Here is a 15,884-nt window from a genome sequence, read left to right on the forward strand (position 1 = left end):
GAAGTGTTACAGTCCCAGTAGCAGAGTGGTTGTCCTTCACAGTTAGTGTCTTGTGCTGCTGTAAGGGGAACAGAGGAGAATTCTAATTGCTAGATTTCTCAGATGAAAGTAAATTGCAAACAAAGCAAGTATTATATCTGAAAAGTCTTTCTTAAGAAAGAAAGAAAGGGGGTGGTCCCAATCAAACCAAAAACGGCAGGGAAAAATTGGCAGTGCTTGACTGCTTTTATATGCTAAGATTCCTCCCATAACCCAGCCCTTTTAGGAAGACTATTGGTCAGATGGGTAACATTTTCCTGGGCTTTGAGATCTGCCCACCTCCAAGGAGGAAGTCTCTTGCAGCCCCCCAGAGACGGAGCCTGCCTGCATTTTCTCCTCGCAACCTCCTTCACGCGTGGGGTGTGTTAAGGGTCCCAGCATGTGTACAGCCCCTGTAGTAATTTTTCACCCCATATCAGGAAGTGGATCTATAACATATGTTGTGGCATAAATAAAAATTTACTTGGTTCCTCACAGTTCCTCTGGGGACCCTGACAGCTTGGATCTCAGGTTGTGCTGGCACCAGAGTGTTTCTGAGGGTCACCTTAGCCAGGCTGTGTGATCACACAGGACATAGTCCTTGGCCCTGCCTCCTCCCTGCCAGTGCTAAGCACCACTTCCATATCCCTTACTAGGCTTGCTGCTCCCTGCCTCCTCCAGCTTTCATGCTGTACTGCGGCTTTGTGGGGCAGTGAGGGGGCCAGGGAGCAGCAGGCCTGGGAGAGCAAGGAGAAAAATTAACAGCATCCCACCACTGACCAAGCTGCTCAGTCCTGCCTGGATGTCTTTGAGCCAAAGCAGCAATCCTGCCTTTGTCCCTCCTTGCAGTGGGAAGAGGAAGCCGATTGGCTTTCCCATTTCTTCATGCCTGTCTCCTATAAGGGATGCGAGGAGCTGCTGGCCCTGCTGAGTGCAGGGACTTCTCTTCCACAGCAGTAGCAAAAGAAATTTTTTGTTGAGGCTCTTGCTGGCAGAGGACAAACCCCGTTAGCAGCACAGCTGTGCTCACATCAGGCTGTGCTGGGGCTGCAGCCTTAGGAGCCCTTGGGGAAGCACACTGCACCCTGGGGTCAGAGTCTCCACCTTTTGGGCACAAGGAATGTAGAAGATGTGAGAAGCAAAGCCCACTCCTCAGTTCAAATTTAAAGAAAATTTAGCAAGAGACAGCAGAGGACAGAGTCAATAAAGCAAAAGTAACAGTACTGGGTGCTTGGCTTGGGTGCTTAGCTGCAGCCAGAGGCACACCAGTCAACACATCAACACCCCTGATAAACCCTGGGTATTGCATCAGCCTCATAGGTATTTACAAATGGTTATTAGTATTGAAATATTTTAACGGAGTTCTTCCTCCATCCCGCCTTTTTGGAGCATGTGCAGTTGTCCTAGTCCTGGTCATTTGTCACTTTTCAGCACATTCAACACGTTTCCATTCCTTCGTTGGTTAAATGTTAATATTGCATTAACTCTACACCAACATTGCATCACAACACAACCTTCGCATTAGAAGAACTTTAGCAAAACTCTTTTACGAAAGCCAACATTTATAAAATGTTGGTGTGTATTGTTTTATCTTGCTTTATCTCTGTTTCCCCACATGTTGTAATGGTTTAATCCGTTGTTATATCCCCCTGTTGTTTGTAGTTCCAGTTACCCTAACTCCCACCTTCGCCCTGTCAATCAGCCCTTGCCCCGTCCCAGTTTCCAGACTGTTCACCCTCTCTGTCCGCCTAATCCCCTCCCAAGCAGTTGTCAGTCCGTCCTAGCTCCTCCTATTCTTCTAGAGAGTTCAGTGTCAATCATTCCCCCTTTGGTATGTCATTTGATGTTAGGTACGATTCCCCGCCTAGGTTTCCCCCTATTGGTTAATTGTATATGAAGCCCCCCCCCCTTTTGTTACGCCCCTACGTTGTTCTGATTGGTTATCAGATTGTAGGGAGGTCCCCTATTTAAGTTGCTGGAAGGCTGAGATCTGTGCTTTTTGTGGTATCCTCCTTTGGCCTCCAGTTGTCTCCTGTTCGTGGACCCACAAAAGGACTCCTCCGAATCCTTTGCGTTTTCCCGGACATGAGATTGGCTGGAAGGGTTCTGAGCCCTAGCTGTATTCTTGGTTCTTTATATCCAGCACACGGCCCACTCTCGGTGTCAGCAGAGCTACCTGGGCGTGCCAGAGCAGAGTGGAGCAGGCGGCCATGTCAATAAAACACATAGTATTTACTCTAATAATTGCCAAAGCCAACACTGTAATAGATTTATCACAAAGTGATGTGGTCTGATGGTTTCTTCTAGATGAGAACCTGTCCTTTCAGCCTGTCTGTCCCCTGAGCCATCCCCCATCAGACTCTCTGATGCATTCTCTCCCTCTTTTCCCATCCCTGCAGGGTTCCATTGCACCTGGTGGGAAGCAAGTGCTGAAATTCTCTTACATGCCAGCAGTACCAGGAGCCTTCAGCAGGACTTTCCAGCTTAAAGTGGGTCACCTAGATCCAGAAAATATCTGCCTGAAAGGAGAAACATTCTTTCCCATGATCAGTGTCAATCTGCCCTGGAACATCGAAGGTGGGCACTGCCTGTCTCCCCCTAGGAAGGGCCCCTCTGGTTTTGTTCCCTGCCATATGCCATAGGGTAGCTTATGCCCACCTCCACCAAGCCTGAGGTTTGCAGGACTCCCAGACCAACTCAAGCCCTCTGGTTGCTTCATGGGTCTTGAGCAGAGGATCCCATGTGGGCTTTGCCCCAGGAACTGTCCTGCAGAGCTTGCCAGCACATTTGGCAGGCTCCTGAAGGATGATGGCTAGACTGAAAGGCTTGGGAAAGCTGTAAGAGAGGCTGGCAGGGCTTCTGACAGGGTTGGATTTGTGTGACATTGCAGGCAATGAGATGCTCCTCTGTGGGGAGGGACAAACGTGATGGGTGGGAGCAAAAGCAGTGAGGATTCAGAGAGGAGCAGCAGCATCCACTTTCCATCGATGTCTTGAGGGATTTCTTTCTGGAAGAAACCAGTGTTGGGAGGCAGGGACTTCCCAGCTTCAATGAGATTGGCACTTTCCTCACACTTCTCTTTGTGGATGTTTTCTTCCTTCAGGAAATGAAAAGTATGAGAAGCTCATAAAACCCCTGCAACAATACAGTCAGGGGAATAAATCAGTCGAGCCAAAGAAGACTCAGAGCCTGAGGACTCAGACCCCAAGGACACAGACCTTGAAGATACAGAACGTGAAGCCCCGCGTGCCTGACTCTGGCATTGTAGTAAGAGCAGCTGCAGCCCCGTTTGGCACATGCCACCCTCTCTATGGCACCTGAGCCCCTTGCAGCCCACAGCAGCGTCCTGGTGCCCTGATGGCACCTGGGACCTCCCTGCCCACTTGCAACCATGTGTCACCTCAGCATTGCCCCTAGGACTTCCACTCTGGTCATGCTCTCCTCTGGGGTTGCACCAGCTTCCTGGCTACCCCAGGGAGAGATCCTGAAGGCCATGCTCAAGGGATGGAGCTGATGGTGCGTTGAAGGAGATTCAGGTCATTGCTGGGGAGTTGGTTGGTCCCAGTCCAAGCCCTGCTAGACTTGCAGAGCTGAGCAGCAGCTGCTTGATTGCGCCCTGGGACTGTGCTGGTGGTGCTCATCTCCAAGAGGCACCAGCTTGGTCCCAGTTCCCTTTCAAGACAGCTTTTGTCCAAGGTGCCTTGGTAGTGGCTGGGGGCAGGCAAGTATCAGGAGCTCTGGAAGGTTCCTGGCTTGTCTGTCTGCCTGGCCAGATCAGGCAGACTTGGCTAACAGTGGCTGGGCAGGCGAAGATGCTGGAGTTACTTGCATGGAGATGAGGTCCTGGCTGAGAAAGCAGGAGGTGTCACAGACACTGAGCAGGCAGACAGGGGGACCCCACATCCCCTCTCAACAAGAGCAGAGTGGGATCCTTTCTCACATGCAAACCTTGGGAAAGACCTTTGCTAACCAGGCACTCTCTTCCCTTTCTTCAGCCAGACACTCAGCTGCAGATAGAGACGGTGATGATGCTGATAGAGAAGGCTGCTCTGGAGCTGCAGGAAAAGCTCACATCCCAGCCTCCAAATAGTTTACCTGACAAAGAGCTGTGCCAGAGTCTTGTCAAGTGAGTAGGAACTCCCATCCCCATCTCCAGGTGCCCCGTGGGGTACACCCAGCAATGTCTCCCTGTCCTGAGAGCTCCTTGTGTCTGCTGAGCTGGGAATAACCTGGACTTCAGAAAGGGTGTGGTCCTGGCGGCTGTGACACTCATGTGAGCAGTGGAGTGTCCTCCCTTCCCCAGCACCACGCTGAGCTTTGGGCTGCTCAGCTCCCCAGAGGTGTGGGGTTCTGTTCCTAGAGCTGAGGACAGTGCAGACCTTCAAGTCCTTCCAGACAGCATAAATTCTGTCCCTGCTGGCTAGCTCTGAAAGAGACAATTCCCAGCTGATGTCCTGGTTCCAACTAACAGAGCACACTAAATAAAAGGAGAAGGGAACTGCACATGCCAGCAAACCCTTTAAAACCCAAAATCAGGTGGCGTGAATCCTGGTGGGTTGGCAGGGCTTATCTAGGTCATTTGGTCTGTCCCTTTACACCATCGTGATGCAACACAAGTACAGGGTGCTTCAATTCAGGAAGAAGATGCTCTGCAGAACAGATCGTGTGATCTGGTTGCAGAGCAATGAAGATTTCCTGTGCAGGCAAATCTTATTCCTAGGCCCCAAAGCAATTTCAGGCTCAGGCCATACACCAGGCTAAGCAGTTTCATTGAGACCAGTGGAGGTCCAGTGTCCTCACCTATACTGGCTTTTCACGGCAGAGGAGGTGTGGCCAGTGTCCATTTAAAACTAATTTCATTTTCAGGTACCATTAGTAGCTGATAAAACCTAGGACCTATACTCCTGACTTCCCAAAGTCATTGCCAGGTGGTCAGGCCATGGGTTTCATGGGCTTGAGCTGAGTTTTTACAGCAGCGAATCAAGAACTAGCCACTTGATTTGTATCCTCCATCCACCTGGACATGTAGCCAGGCTGTGGTTTAAGGACTGTCCTTACTCCTCCTTGCAGAGTTGAGCTGCCCGAGTACGTCCTGGACATGGGCACTGTAAGAAAGGGTTACACTGAGAGGCGCACTCTGATGATCACCAACCCTGGGCGGATGCCGGTGTCCTTCCAGGTCGATGTATCTGCCCTGCGGGGCACAGGTAAGCAGTGCTGGAGACACTTGCTGTGGGCTTGAGAGAAGTGTCTCAGACAGATTAGCTTAAGCCACTGAATTTGGGGAGGTTTTTGAGCTTTTTCTTCTCAATGCCCCTGCTGGGAGCTTTCGAGGCAGAATTCTCCTGGGCAGCCATGCCCAGGGCACCTGGGCTGTCTGTGACTGCCCTAACGCTTCAGTGCAGAGGCCAGATGGGCTCATCACCCATGTCACCTCTCAGCATCTTCTGCCCTTGGCTCCCACGAGCATCAAGTCTCTCTGGGCGCTCTGTGGGCTTGTTTTGCAAAGCAGCGGGGTCTGCTGTGTTTTGGAAGTGCTTTAGTTGGAGTTCACACTGTCACAGCACTTGTAGTCAGCCCTTATTGAGGAAACAGCCTGTGACATCCTCTGGTGGATCAAAAGAGGTTTCCAAAAGAGGCCTTGAGGCAAGGCTGTGCTTCCATCACACAGTGGCTCACTGTGTTTGAGGCGTGTTCAGGTGCACTCTTTAAGTTTTTGTCCAGGTCACAGCATGGCATAGGGTTTTTCCTTTCAGCCGGTACACCTGTAAGGCCTTAACGTGCTTATGATGCATTTCATGTTTCTTGTGTATCTCAGCTGCTTTGTTTTCATCTGTTCAAGGTTTCAGAGTGAATCTGGACCAGATACAGAGCCTGCCTCACAGACACACCATAATGCTTGAAGTGTGCTTTGAAAGTGCCCACCGGTCACGGGGTGACGTGGATGTGCTGCTGCCCATAGAGGTACCACAGCTCTTGGGGCAGGCAGCAGGCTGGGCACAGCAGCAGATGTCACCTGCACCCTCCACTGACTTCTCTGTCCTTCTGCAGGTGGCAAAAGGCCCCACGTATAACATCCGCCTCCGTGCCACTGTGTTGGAACTGTCGCTGCACCTCTCCAAGAACACAGTGCAGTTCTCTGATACCCTCGTTGGGCAGTGCCAGACTGAGACAGTCCGGCTCTACAACTGGTTCCAAGTACCCTGCAAATGGTTCATTACTGCCATCAAGCCTGTCATGAAGGTAAAGCACATGCGACATTGAACTTCCAATGTCTTGGTTGGATTTTCTTTGTGTTTCTTGCCCTTTCTGGGCTCCTGTGGCTGTCTGAGCACTTGGGTCTGCAGTGTGTTTGAGGAAGCTTCTGAGGGTCTGGATCAAGACTGGTTTACCTGGACCTGTTCCATTAGCTGATGCTTTGCTTCTCTGCCATCTTCACCCATTCCTCCTCCTCTCAGGACAGTAGCTCCCTATCTGCCTGCCCTGTCTACAGGTTTTCCCTCCAGCTCCAGGCTATGGGGACCACACTTGGTTTGGCTGTGGGTGCTCTCAGCACTGTATCAGTGTCTCAGAGCAGTACAGGAACTGAGGCTCTGCCCTCACAGACCGAGGAGACCTTACAAGATTGGTTTCTGTGCCCAGGACAATCAACGCAAATACAGGACACCAGCCGTGCGTCAGAAGCAGCAGGCGCTGGAGGATGAGCCCTGTCCCTTTGAAGTGACGCCCTCCAAAGGAATCCTCGATCCAGGAAGGTGGCAGAACTTGCAAATCCAGTTTACACCCAAGGAGGAGGTGAGATTGGCAGGTGTCAGCCCAGGAGGCCTGTCAGGGCTACCTGGAAATGAGGGCCTGGTGCAGAGAGTGTGATACGAGCTCTGCCTTCACAGGGAGCTTTCTGCAAGCCCTGTTCTCAGCGTGGTTCAGTTCACCCCACAGAGCACTCTGGTGAGATGTGCTTTGAAATGCCCACAGGGAGCTTGCACAGAGAGAGAGCATCAGGGCTCTGTGGCTGCCTCCAGGCACATGGGGGGATGTGCCCAACTCCCCTCAGCCTCCCCCTTGCCTGGCTGTATTTGCAGCTGCAACACTTGGTGCAGAGCAGCTGCACGCTTGCAGAGGATAATCCTGGAATGGCCAGTCTAGGCTCATCCTGCTGCAGAACTGACCGACAAAACAGCCACCAGACACCTTCCTGGGTATGGCAGGCCAGTCACCTGTAGTGATGTGCTGCCAGCAGTTCCTGAGGCTCTGGCCTGCCTGCACATTCCCATGCAGCTGGGCATTCAACTTAAAGGATGGAACATTCCCAAAAGTAGTTTGCCTGTGCCTGCTGGCTCTTGGAAACTGACAGTGTGTACCAGTATGGACACAAGTGCTTCTGTGCCCACGAACAGTCCCAGGGATCTTTTAGCTGCTTGAGAGATGTAACCATCTTGTGTCTGGCTTTGACCAGAGCCAAACACTGAGTAGAGAAGATGACCCTTATTTCTAGCCAGCGAGAGCTCATTTGCCTCTCTCCTGGAGCTGGCGTTTGCCTGATGCAGCAGTGCCAGGACTGTGTCTGGACACTGTAACCCCGAGGGCCCTTGTCATGAGCACTGCACTCCTGCATGACTAGGTGAAAACGCCTGACAGTCCATTGTACATCCATCTGATACCCAAATACCCAGTTAGAGTGCACACCAGGGTTCATTCAATTATTCAGACCCAGGACACAGATGCTGTAGTATCTAGCATAAGTAAACATCTGGTTTCCATTCATCTTGGAGGGACTGATAACACCCTGACCTTGGGGTAAGCATTGTATTTGGGGCCCTGTCACCTGGGACTCCATGGATGAGTAGTCTGCACTTTTCTCTTTTCAGAGGTCTTACAAGAATGAGCTGAAGCTTAACGTTTGTGGGAGCAGCAATTACTTAAAGCTGCACCTCTCAGGACAAGGTCTGGAGCCACGGTTGGAGTTCAACCCCCCAGCACTGAAGATGGGATGGGTGCTGGTGGACAGCGATGGGGTGGACGCCACGGTGGCGGTGAAGAACCCATGCAACTTCCCTGTTGAGTTTTACTCACTGGATTTTGATGAGCAGTGTCTTGAGGAGGAGAAGGTGAGAAGGCAGGTCTGGTCTCCGTGTACATGCTGCCCGAGCTTCACAGCACTCCAGCATTCCCAGGCTTGTGCCAGGGAGATGGAGGCAATCCCCAGGGAAAAGCTAACTCTGCTGATGTGCTGTGGGAGGACTTAAATAGTTTGTGTTGTTGGGAGGAAGGGAGGAGACAGAAAATGGGTTTGTTAAGTGCGTGTGATGAGAGGTGAGAAAAGGAATCTTGTGTATGGTTTCTCTTCCCTGCGTGCACAGATCCTGCGGATGGCACTGGGGTCTGAGTACCAAAAGAACTTTCTGATGCCTCCACGCGCCGGGAGTGGGACGCTGCCCCCAGAGGTGCTGGAGGACTATGAAGCACAGAAGCGGCTGAAGGCTCAACAGGGAGAGCTCAAGGCCGTGGCAGAGGCCACGGCTGAGGCTGAGGCTGAGGCCATGGGCAAGGCAGCATCAGGTCAGAAAAACAGTGAGGGTTTGGTGGTGTCTGTCTTGACTGTGGTCACAGCAGAGAGTCCAGCCATACACCCTGAAGTCTCTGTCACCTTGTTCTCCAGGGAAAGCCCATGCTTTTAGCAGCTGTCTGTTCCCCAGCTTGGTGGAGGAACTCTTGGGTGAAGGGCTGTGGCATCCTCTACTGTGGACGGAGCAGAGACCCTCACTGTGGAAGATGCAGGCACCCAAGAGAGGCCTCCCTGGAGAATAAGCCCTTAGATAAGAAGTTACTTACTTAGAATGACTAATACTAGAAAAATATTTTCCCCCTTTGCCAATCCCTGCTTTTTCTCTCTGTGATTCTACTGGTCCATTTTCAATGCCTTAGATAATTGGTTCTCTTTTCACCTAATATCTCTTGTAGATTGGTTAATAACAAAATCCCTTATATTATTGGTTCATTTCCAAGACACCCTCACCCTACAAAAACCTCTACTTGTACCCTGTCCAGTGGACTGCTGCCAGGAACCCTGTGTGGAAGAAATAAAGTGTCTGCGGAACCTCCGTGCAGCTTTCTCAGTTTCTCTTCTCTGCTGGCTAGGCTGAAACCTGCCTGAGACACCAGGAAAGGCTTGTTATGGCAGATCGGGGGAAAAAAAACCCCAAACCCCGACAGCTACACTCTACCAACCCTGAACGTAGCCAAAGCAAGCTCCTATCTGCCTGCCATAGACTGGGGAAATAATCAGGATATTCCCTTGTGTCCCTTAGCCACAAAGACTAGGATTGCATGAGTTCTTCAGCCAGCAGGACCAGGTCTAATATCACTGGCTCTTTTATATTTGCACTTTCCTAGCAACAAAAGAACAAGCTCATGTTGCTTTGACCAAGTCTCCTTTCCTGGGATCTGAGGAGATGGGAGGATGATGAGGATCAAAGGAAGGTGGGAAGTTGACTTTTCTCCTTGGTTTTGCACTGCAGTGTATCACGAGGCTGTCACATCCTCTCCTGAGCCCATGGTGGAAGTGACTGGGAATTCTATCTCTCGGGCTGTCATGCACCATCTGGACATCGACTCATCTTCAGAGAGGCGTGAAGCACAGCAGGACAGAGGGATTGCTGTCATTGTCCATGGGCCACCTTGGGCAGGTATGTGAGCTGCAACCCTGGGCTGCAGGGAGAGTGGCAGGCAGGAGGAACACATCCTGGTGGACCACAGTGCTTACACCAAAGTCCCCAGCTGAACAGGAGGTGGAGATGATCCTCCTGACTCTAGAATTCAGAGCTTGTACCCACTCTCCAGCTGTTTCCTTCATGGCCTCCCCTGGAGGGACACTTGCTTTCCCACTGACTTTTAACTTTGAAATCTTGTTCGAGATTTGTCCAGGGGTATGTCCCTGTAATGCCTCATATGAAAGTGTCACCAAGTAATCCTCCTCTCTCTCAGGAAAGACAGAGGTAGTGGAGGCCCTGTGTCGCTACTATGACGCTGCTCACTTGTCCATTGACACCGTGGTGAAAGAGGCCATTGCCGATGATCAGAGCCAAGCAGGGCGCTGTGCTCGGGAGCTTTGCACCAAGGCTGCCATGGAGCTGAAAGGCAAAGACAAAGGTAATGCTGGTAAGGAGAAATGCTGGACCCAGAGCCAGTGCTTGATAAACCTACTCTGGCTGTCTACTTCTGCTTACTCACAGCAGCAGTTTTTCAGTCCTTGGGTCGCTTAGGGAACATGGGTGAAATGCATCTCTAGCTTGTCTTAAAAAAAAAAAAAAAAAGAAACCAATTTTAAGAGCTCAGTCAGGAGTTCTTTTATAGCCCCCTTGCTGCCATTCTTGGCACATGTTCATTTTTCTAGGGGTGGTGAAGCACGCCTGTGTCTTTCCCAAATATTTTATATTTCCTCTAAGCTGAATTCAGCTTGCTCTTCACGGTCAGCAGGCAGAACTGCTGCCCACTTTACCGAGGAAAGAGCCTTCTGAAGTAGCTCATTAAGCACAAGAGGACTGACTAGGAGTGTAACTTTGCAAACGAGAGGAAGGGAAGGACAGCCTCCCAGAGGAATTTCCAATGAGAGACATGCTACAGATGAGCTCTTTTCTCCAGAGGTTTATCTATGCCCACTGTCAGGGTACACAGCTCGTGCATGTTGGGCTGCTCTCCATGTGCGACTGGAGACTTTAATGAAACTTACTGGGCAATTGGTACCCTGAGCTCTGCAGGGTGAGGCAGACCTGGCTCGATGCAGGGGGAAGTTTTGCATTCCTCAGTTTTGAACCTGGCTGAGCTGGGAGCTGGTAGAAGGAAGAAGAGTCTGGGTCCCAGCTGGGGTTTTCCCACAAGGAGGATTTCATTTCAGTGGAGACAGGTGATGCAAGTGGGTTAGGGCTGCAGATCTCCACATGAGAATGCAGGATGGCTGCAGTGTATGGAAAAATGGTCCTTGAGGACGAATCTTTGGCTTGATCTGTAGGGGAACTGCTGTGCAAGCAGAGTCACCTGCATGCACAGTTGTTAGGGAGGACATAAGGCTGTCTTTAAATCAGGTATGGGGTGGCATGCTTTACCATGCTGGTAGGAGAAGCGGAGAAGGAGCTGCTTCTGGGAAACAGTGCTGCCAGTGCCCAGCAGACTGGGGATAAAGTGCTATGTTTCTTCCAGGGTCTAAGGTTGTGCACATTGCAGGGAAAGGTACCTACCTAATTGATTTTCAAAGCCCCCCTGAGCTATCTGTCCCCTGTGCAGCTAAAAAGCCTCAGCTCACTGCTCAGACCAAGAACAAACAAGCCTCTGGGGAAAAAGCCAACAAGAAGAATGTCAAAGGCAAGAACCTTCCAGCACAAAAAAAGAAGGAGCCAGACAGCAAACCCAACAAAAAAGACACCAAGGTAAACAGGATCTGCCCTGCTTGATGCCTGGAACCTTTGCATTGTCGTTGAGATGGGCAGAGGCTGGTATATGGGTCCATAGTGCCAAAACCAGCTGGCAGGCTGGGCATGACTGGGGCTGGGAATGTGCTCTGGCAGACAACTCTGACACGGCCACTGGAGCCCGGGCTCGCTCAAGGAGAAACACTGGCACCGCGCCAGGTGTGGCGAACTGCCTCAGTGTGGTTTTACTGCAGGCAGAACCTTTTGTGCTGCTTGCTCAAATGGTGTAATAGCGTCCGGGACTGGGCAAAGGAGAAGAGGGAGGCTCTCAGCTGCTGAGGTTCCAACAAAAGGTTTCTTAAGGTTGAAAAGTTCAGGAGCAAAAGAGCCCCAAGCACTCCTGTGCCCGGGATTAAATACAGAGGCATACCGGGGGGGTGGGGGGGGGGGGTTTACAAACAATCAACCAATAAGGGGTTACATGGGCAAATGGGGTGTCAAGTATGAGGGGATTTCCAGGGGCCAGAGCAACTAGGGATTGGCCCAGGGTGGGACTGACAGGGAAGGTACTGGAACAAGGGGCCGGGAATGCTATGTGGGGTAGTTTCAGGGGCGGATACAATTTAGGGAAAAAACAACTTGGGGAAAACAGGGGTACATATGAACAAACTATTACAACAACTTTAACAATGAACTGAATAAAATAAACATGCACTGCAACAAACTCCACTGGTTCTAAATGGTTTGCTGGCTAGTATGGCTGCAGGCAGTGAGCAAAGTGCTGGGAATATGCACTGGGGGCTTGCAGACTCAGGTCTCTGCTGGCCAAGAGATGAGCCCTTCACCTGGAGCCCCCAGCCTGCACTGCAGGGTTGTTCTAGTCTCTACTAGTGAGGAACCTGAGCTCCAAGCCCAGCAGTAGGAGTTGTTCAGGGCTTTCCACCGTGGTTTGTTTTCCCAACAACGGTCTGCATTACAGTTCACAGTTTCCACTGCTCCTGCACCACAGCAGCTGAACATCATCAGCAGTCATGGGGAAGAGCTGAACTGCTTGAGCTGTGTGCTGCCTGAGGACCTGCTGGTGGACATCCTCAGTGAGAGGCTGAAGGTGTGTGGGGTGGGGGAAAAGGAGACATTCCTGCTCCAGAGAGACAGACAGTGAGGTACGACTTGGAGAGGAGGAGGTCTGTACATACGGTTGGAGGATCCTGGACTGTGTGCAGAGAACCTTGAGGGAAGCTGTAGATGCCCTTAGTTGGCAGAGTGTAAGAACAGATCCAAGCTGGTCTTAGCTAATGCACTTGGAACAAGGATAGCTGCTGCCTTGTGACATCTGGGTTTACTGTCCAGCTGCGAGCCGCCTGTGTGCAACGGCTGACTTGCTCTTCCCTTTATTCACAGCGTGAAGACTGCTACAAGGGAGTGGTCTTTGATGGCTTGGAGAGCCTCTTTGCAAGCAGCCTGGAATCTTCTCTGCTTTGTGTGTTCAAAGCTGTCAAGAATCGTCATCATATATACAGGGTGAACCTGCATCAGGATTATGCTTCTTGGAAAGCCACGGAGGAAGCTGAAAGAGAGAAGGAAGGTGAGATATATCTGTCCCTCTCAAATCTTCTCTCTCAAGCCCTCAACCTTATCTCTTTGTATCTGGGTTTGCAGCAGAGCTTGTAAGAAATGTTTTTATTCATCTTTCCATCTTCTGCCTCAGTGTAACCAGTGTAATCTCAGAGTTGCAGGAGATCTGAGGTTTTAAGACTCACCTTAATCTCTAACATTAAAGCTTGGGCACAAGTGCAAGCTGCTGTAGCTCAGTGACAAATGACTGTCCTCAGCCTTGGTGCGCTTAGGCCAGGCAAAGCACAGGAACTCACTGCCCAGCCATAGTTTGGGGGATTGTCTGAGTTTTGGAGCAGGGATATGAGCTCCCAGCATCTCCTGGTATGATAGGCTGGGTTGGGAAAAGCTGTGAATCCTTGCAGCTAACCCAGAGCACCCGGCTCTGCTTGTAATCACTCACGGTTTCTCCTCTGGTTTGCGCTAAAGAACTGCAGCGGAAAAAACCTATTCCGAAGAACACAGATTGTGTCTTGCAAATGGATGAGGATGAGTGTGATGCCCTTCCTGAGAAGAAAGCTCTAGTGGATAAAATAATACTGGAAAGGAAGCATATACGGAGGGAGAAGTGAGTAAGCCTTCTATGGGTTACTGCTCAGGGTAGTGATCCCTAGAGGGTTTCCCTGCTCCAAGGACTCTGAGCTCAGAGGTGTTTGATAGCAAAGGCCAGGAGCAACACAGGTATGGCCACTCAGCTCCCTAGCTCCCAAGAGAAGGAAACCAAACTCCCAGAGAAGGAGGAAACCAAAATCCTAGAGATGGAGGGAACCATAATTCCAGAAAAGTGGAAATACAAAGCCCCAAAGATGTGGGAAATCATAAGCGCAGAGAAGAGGAAATCTAAAGCCCCTGGGAAGGGGGAAACCAAAGCCCCTGAGAAGGGGGAATCCAAAGCCCCAGAGACCATAGAAACTGAAATCCCAGAGTACTCAGCTGAGATGGAGAAGAGGTTTCAGATCTATGAGTCATCACAGCAGGACATCACACAGGTTTTCTCTACTGTGACAGGGTTCAGGGTACTGTGATCCAAAACAGAAACACGTCACAGCCTTCAGCTGAAAACAAAGGTCAGAAAACCAGTAAGCCTCAGGAGAAGGTAGAGAAGAAGCCTGAACGAAAATGTGGAGGTCAAAAGAGTCTTCAGTCATCTCAGCTGGAGACACAAAGCGAAGTTGCAGTCAGAGATGAGCATGTCTCTGGGGTGCAGTGCTTGGACATCCAGGTCACCAATCCAAAGGCTGTGATTAGGGAGATCCTGACAGATGGGAGGCTGCCAACAAAAGATGAGGTAAAACCTTGCAAGGCTCAGATTTTGAGCTTGTTGTGGTCTTAGGCCCTGGAGCATTGTGTCCCCCCAGGTGATAATGGCACAGAGCCTTGTCCAGGCCCCTGATGATGTTCCACAATGACTCTCTAGCATCTGTGTGGACGGGGAGGTTATCACCATCCCTCAGTGGGCAGAAAGTGGGAGTGCTCTGTGTCCAAGTTTCCCATTTGTCCAGAGTTTCCCAGCCTGGAAATCATCATAAGCGGTCTCAGGACAGGGCAGCTCATGGTCATTGTTTTCTTCAGCTGAGTCACCCTGGAAGAGGTTTCTCTCCCAGTCCTGCTTGTAGCTCTTGGCTCTACTCTGGAGCCTGCTCACCCCACTGGGCATAACAAAGCACTTGTACTTCATATAAATCAAAAACCCATTTCCAAAAGCTCAGTGCCTTTAAAGAAGGAGTTGCGAGGGTGGAGGTGACACAGATATAAACAGGATTTTCTCTTCTGTTTTAGATGCTGAGACATCTGGGACTGCATCCCGACAGGTCTCCCCTTCCCCCTGCTGCTGTCTTCTCCATAGTCGACTACCCAGAGGAGCAGTTGGGTTCTGCAGAGCTTGTGAAGCCCTTCACCATTGCTGCACCAGAAAGTGCTGCTATGGAAGACGGTCTGGTGGGTGCTCCAGTGGTGCTGGCACTGAAGGTGCCAGGAGAGGGACCAGGATAGATGGGGGCATGGGGGACAGATTGGATGGAGAAGGATCATTGTGGAGAGGTAGTGACAATGAGATGGGGCCCTGTGTCTGCAGATCTCCTTTCTGTCAGGGATGGGACAAAAGGGACACCTCTGCAAGACGCAGAGCAGTTCTGTAAAACAAGGGAAAAAATCACTTAAAACCATCAACTTCTTTTGAGGAGAGGGTCCTGAGTGAGAAGGGGTGTCCTAGGTAAAACAAACACCAATAAGGAAGACCAAGTCCCTGGGCAGGAGATCTTATTTATTTATTCTCTTTTCCATTGGTTAACAAACTCTCCACACAGAGAACAGAAAGTCTCCAGGATTCCTCCACAACAGGATCCAAAAGTGCACTCCAAAAAGCCTCAGCCCCCACAGAATTCCTCAGGTGAGCCACACGGGAGGAGGTGATGCCTCTGCTTCTTGGTCCCCTTGCCAAACAAGATCCATCATCCCCAGCTGCACAGCGACCCTGTGCCAGTGCACCCTCCTTGTTTCATTTGCTCCTTAGCAATGTCTGAACCCTCATCTTTAATTGCCAGGCTGAAACGGTACCGGTGGATAGTGCCTGCCCACGGTGAGGTGGAACTGAAGGTCCACTTCTCCACCAAAAAGCCAGGGAAGTTTGAGCAGACACTGAGGTTTGAGCTGGCGGAGACAAAGCGCCAGTACAAGCTGCCCTGCAGTGGCACTGGCCTGTACCCCAGCATCAGCCAGAACCCACGGTAAGGCTGGCCCCTGGCAGCCTCCCACACTGCTGCCCTGGAACTCACAGCCAGGGCTGCCCCTTGGGGATTCTGGCCTGGGCAAATCATGCTGCCTGAGGTCACTCAGCATCTCTTCCTG

General features: G+C 51.0%; 1 protein-coding gene across 1 annotated transcript in view; it reads left to right on the forward strand.

Moving 5' to 3' along the window:
* LOC148222330 (axonemal central pair apparatus protein HYDIN-like) overlaps positions 1 to 15,884 on the forward strand; it is a 69,718-nt gene that overhangs the window by 38,663 nt on the left and 15,171 nt on the right. The window contains exons 26-41 of the mRNA XM_088172246.1: positions 2,418 to 2,595; positions 3,122 to 3,285; positions 4,014 to 4,144; positions 5,089 to 5,225; positions 5,861 to 5,982; positions 6,070 to 6,261; positions 6,661 to 6,813; positions 7,887 to 8,126; positions 8,379 to 8,577; positions 9,537 to 9,704; positions 10,003 to 10,167; positions 11,299 to 11,441; positions 12,433 to 12,531; positions 12,825 to 13,008; positions 13,467 to 13,605; positions 15,581 to 15,763. Of these exons, the coding sequence (XP_088028372.1) occupies positions 2,418 to 2,595; positions 3,122 to 3,285; positions 4,014 to 4,144; positions 5,089 to 5,225; positions 5,861 to 5,982; positions 6,070 to 6,261; positions 6,661 to 6,813; positions 7,887 to 8,126; positions 8,379 to 8,577; positions 9,537 to 9,704; positions 10,003 to 10,167; positions 11,299 to 11,441; positions 12,433 to 12,531; positions 12,825 to 13,008; positions 13,467 to 13,605; positions 15,581 to 15,763 (2,597 nt within the window). The remainder of the gene's footprint in view (positions 1 to 2,417; positions 2,596 to 3,121; positions 3,286 to 4,013; positions 4,145 to 5,088; positions 5,226 to 5,860; positions 5,983 to 6,069; positions 6,262 to 6,660; positions 6,814 to 7,886; positions 8,127 to 8,378; positions 8,578 to 9,536; positions 9,705 to 10,002; positions 10,168 to 11,298; positions 11,442 to 12,432; positions 12,532 to 12,824; positions 13,009 to 13,466; positions 13,606 to 15,580; positions 15,764 to 15,884) is intronic.

This window comes from Sturnus vulgaris, chromosome 12, assembly GCF_052056855.1.
Source record: "Sturnus vulgaris isolate bStuVul1 chromosome 12, bStuVul1.hap1, whole genome shotgun sequence".
Lineage (NCBI taxonomy): Eukaryota > Metazoa > Chordata > Aves > Passeriformes > Sturnidae > Sturnus > Sturnus vulgaris.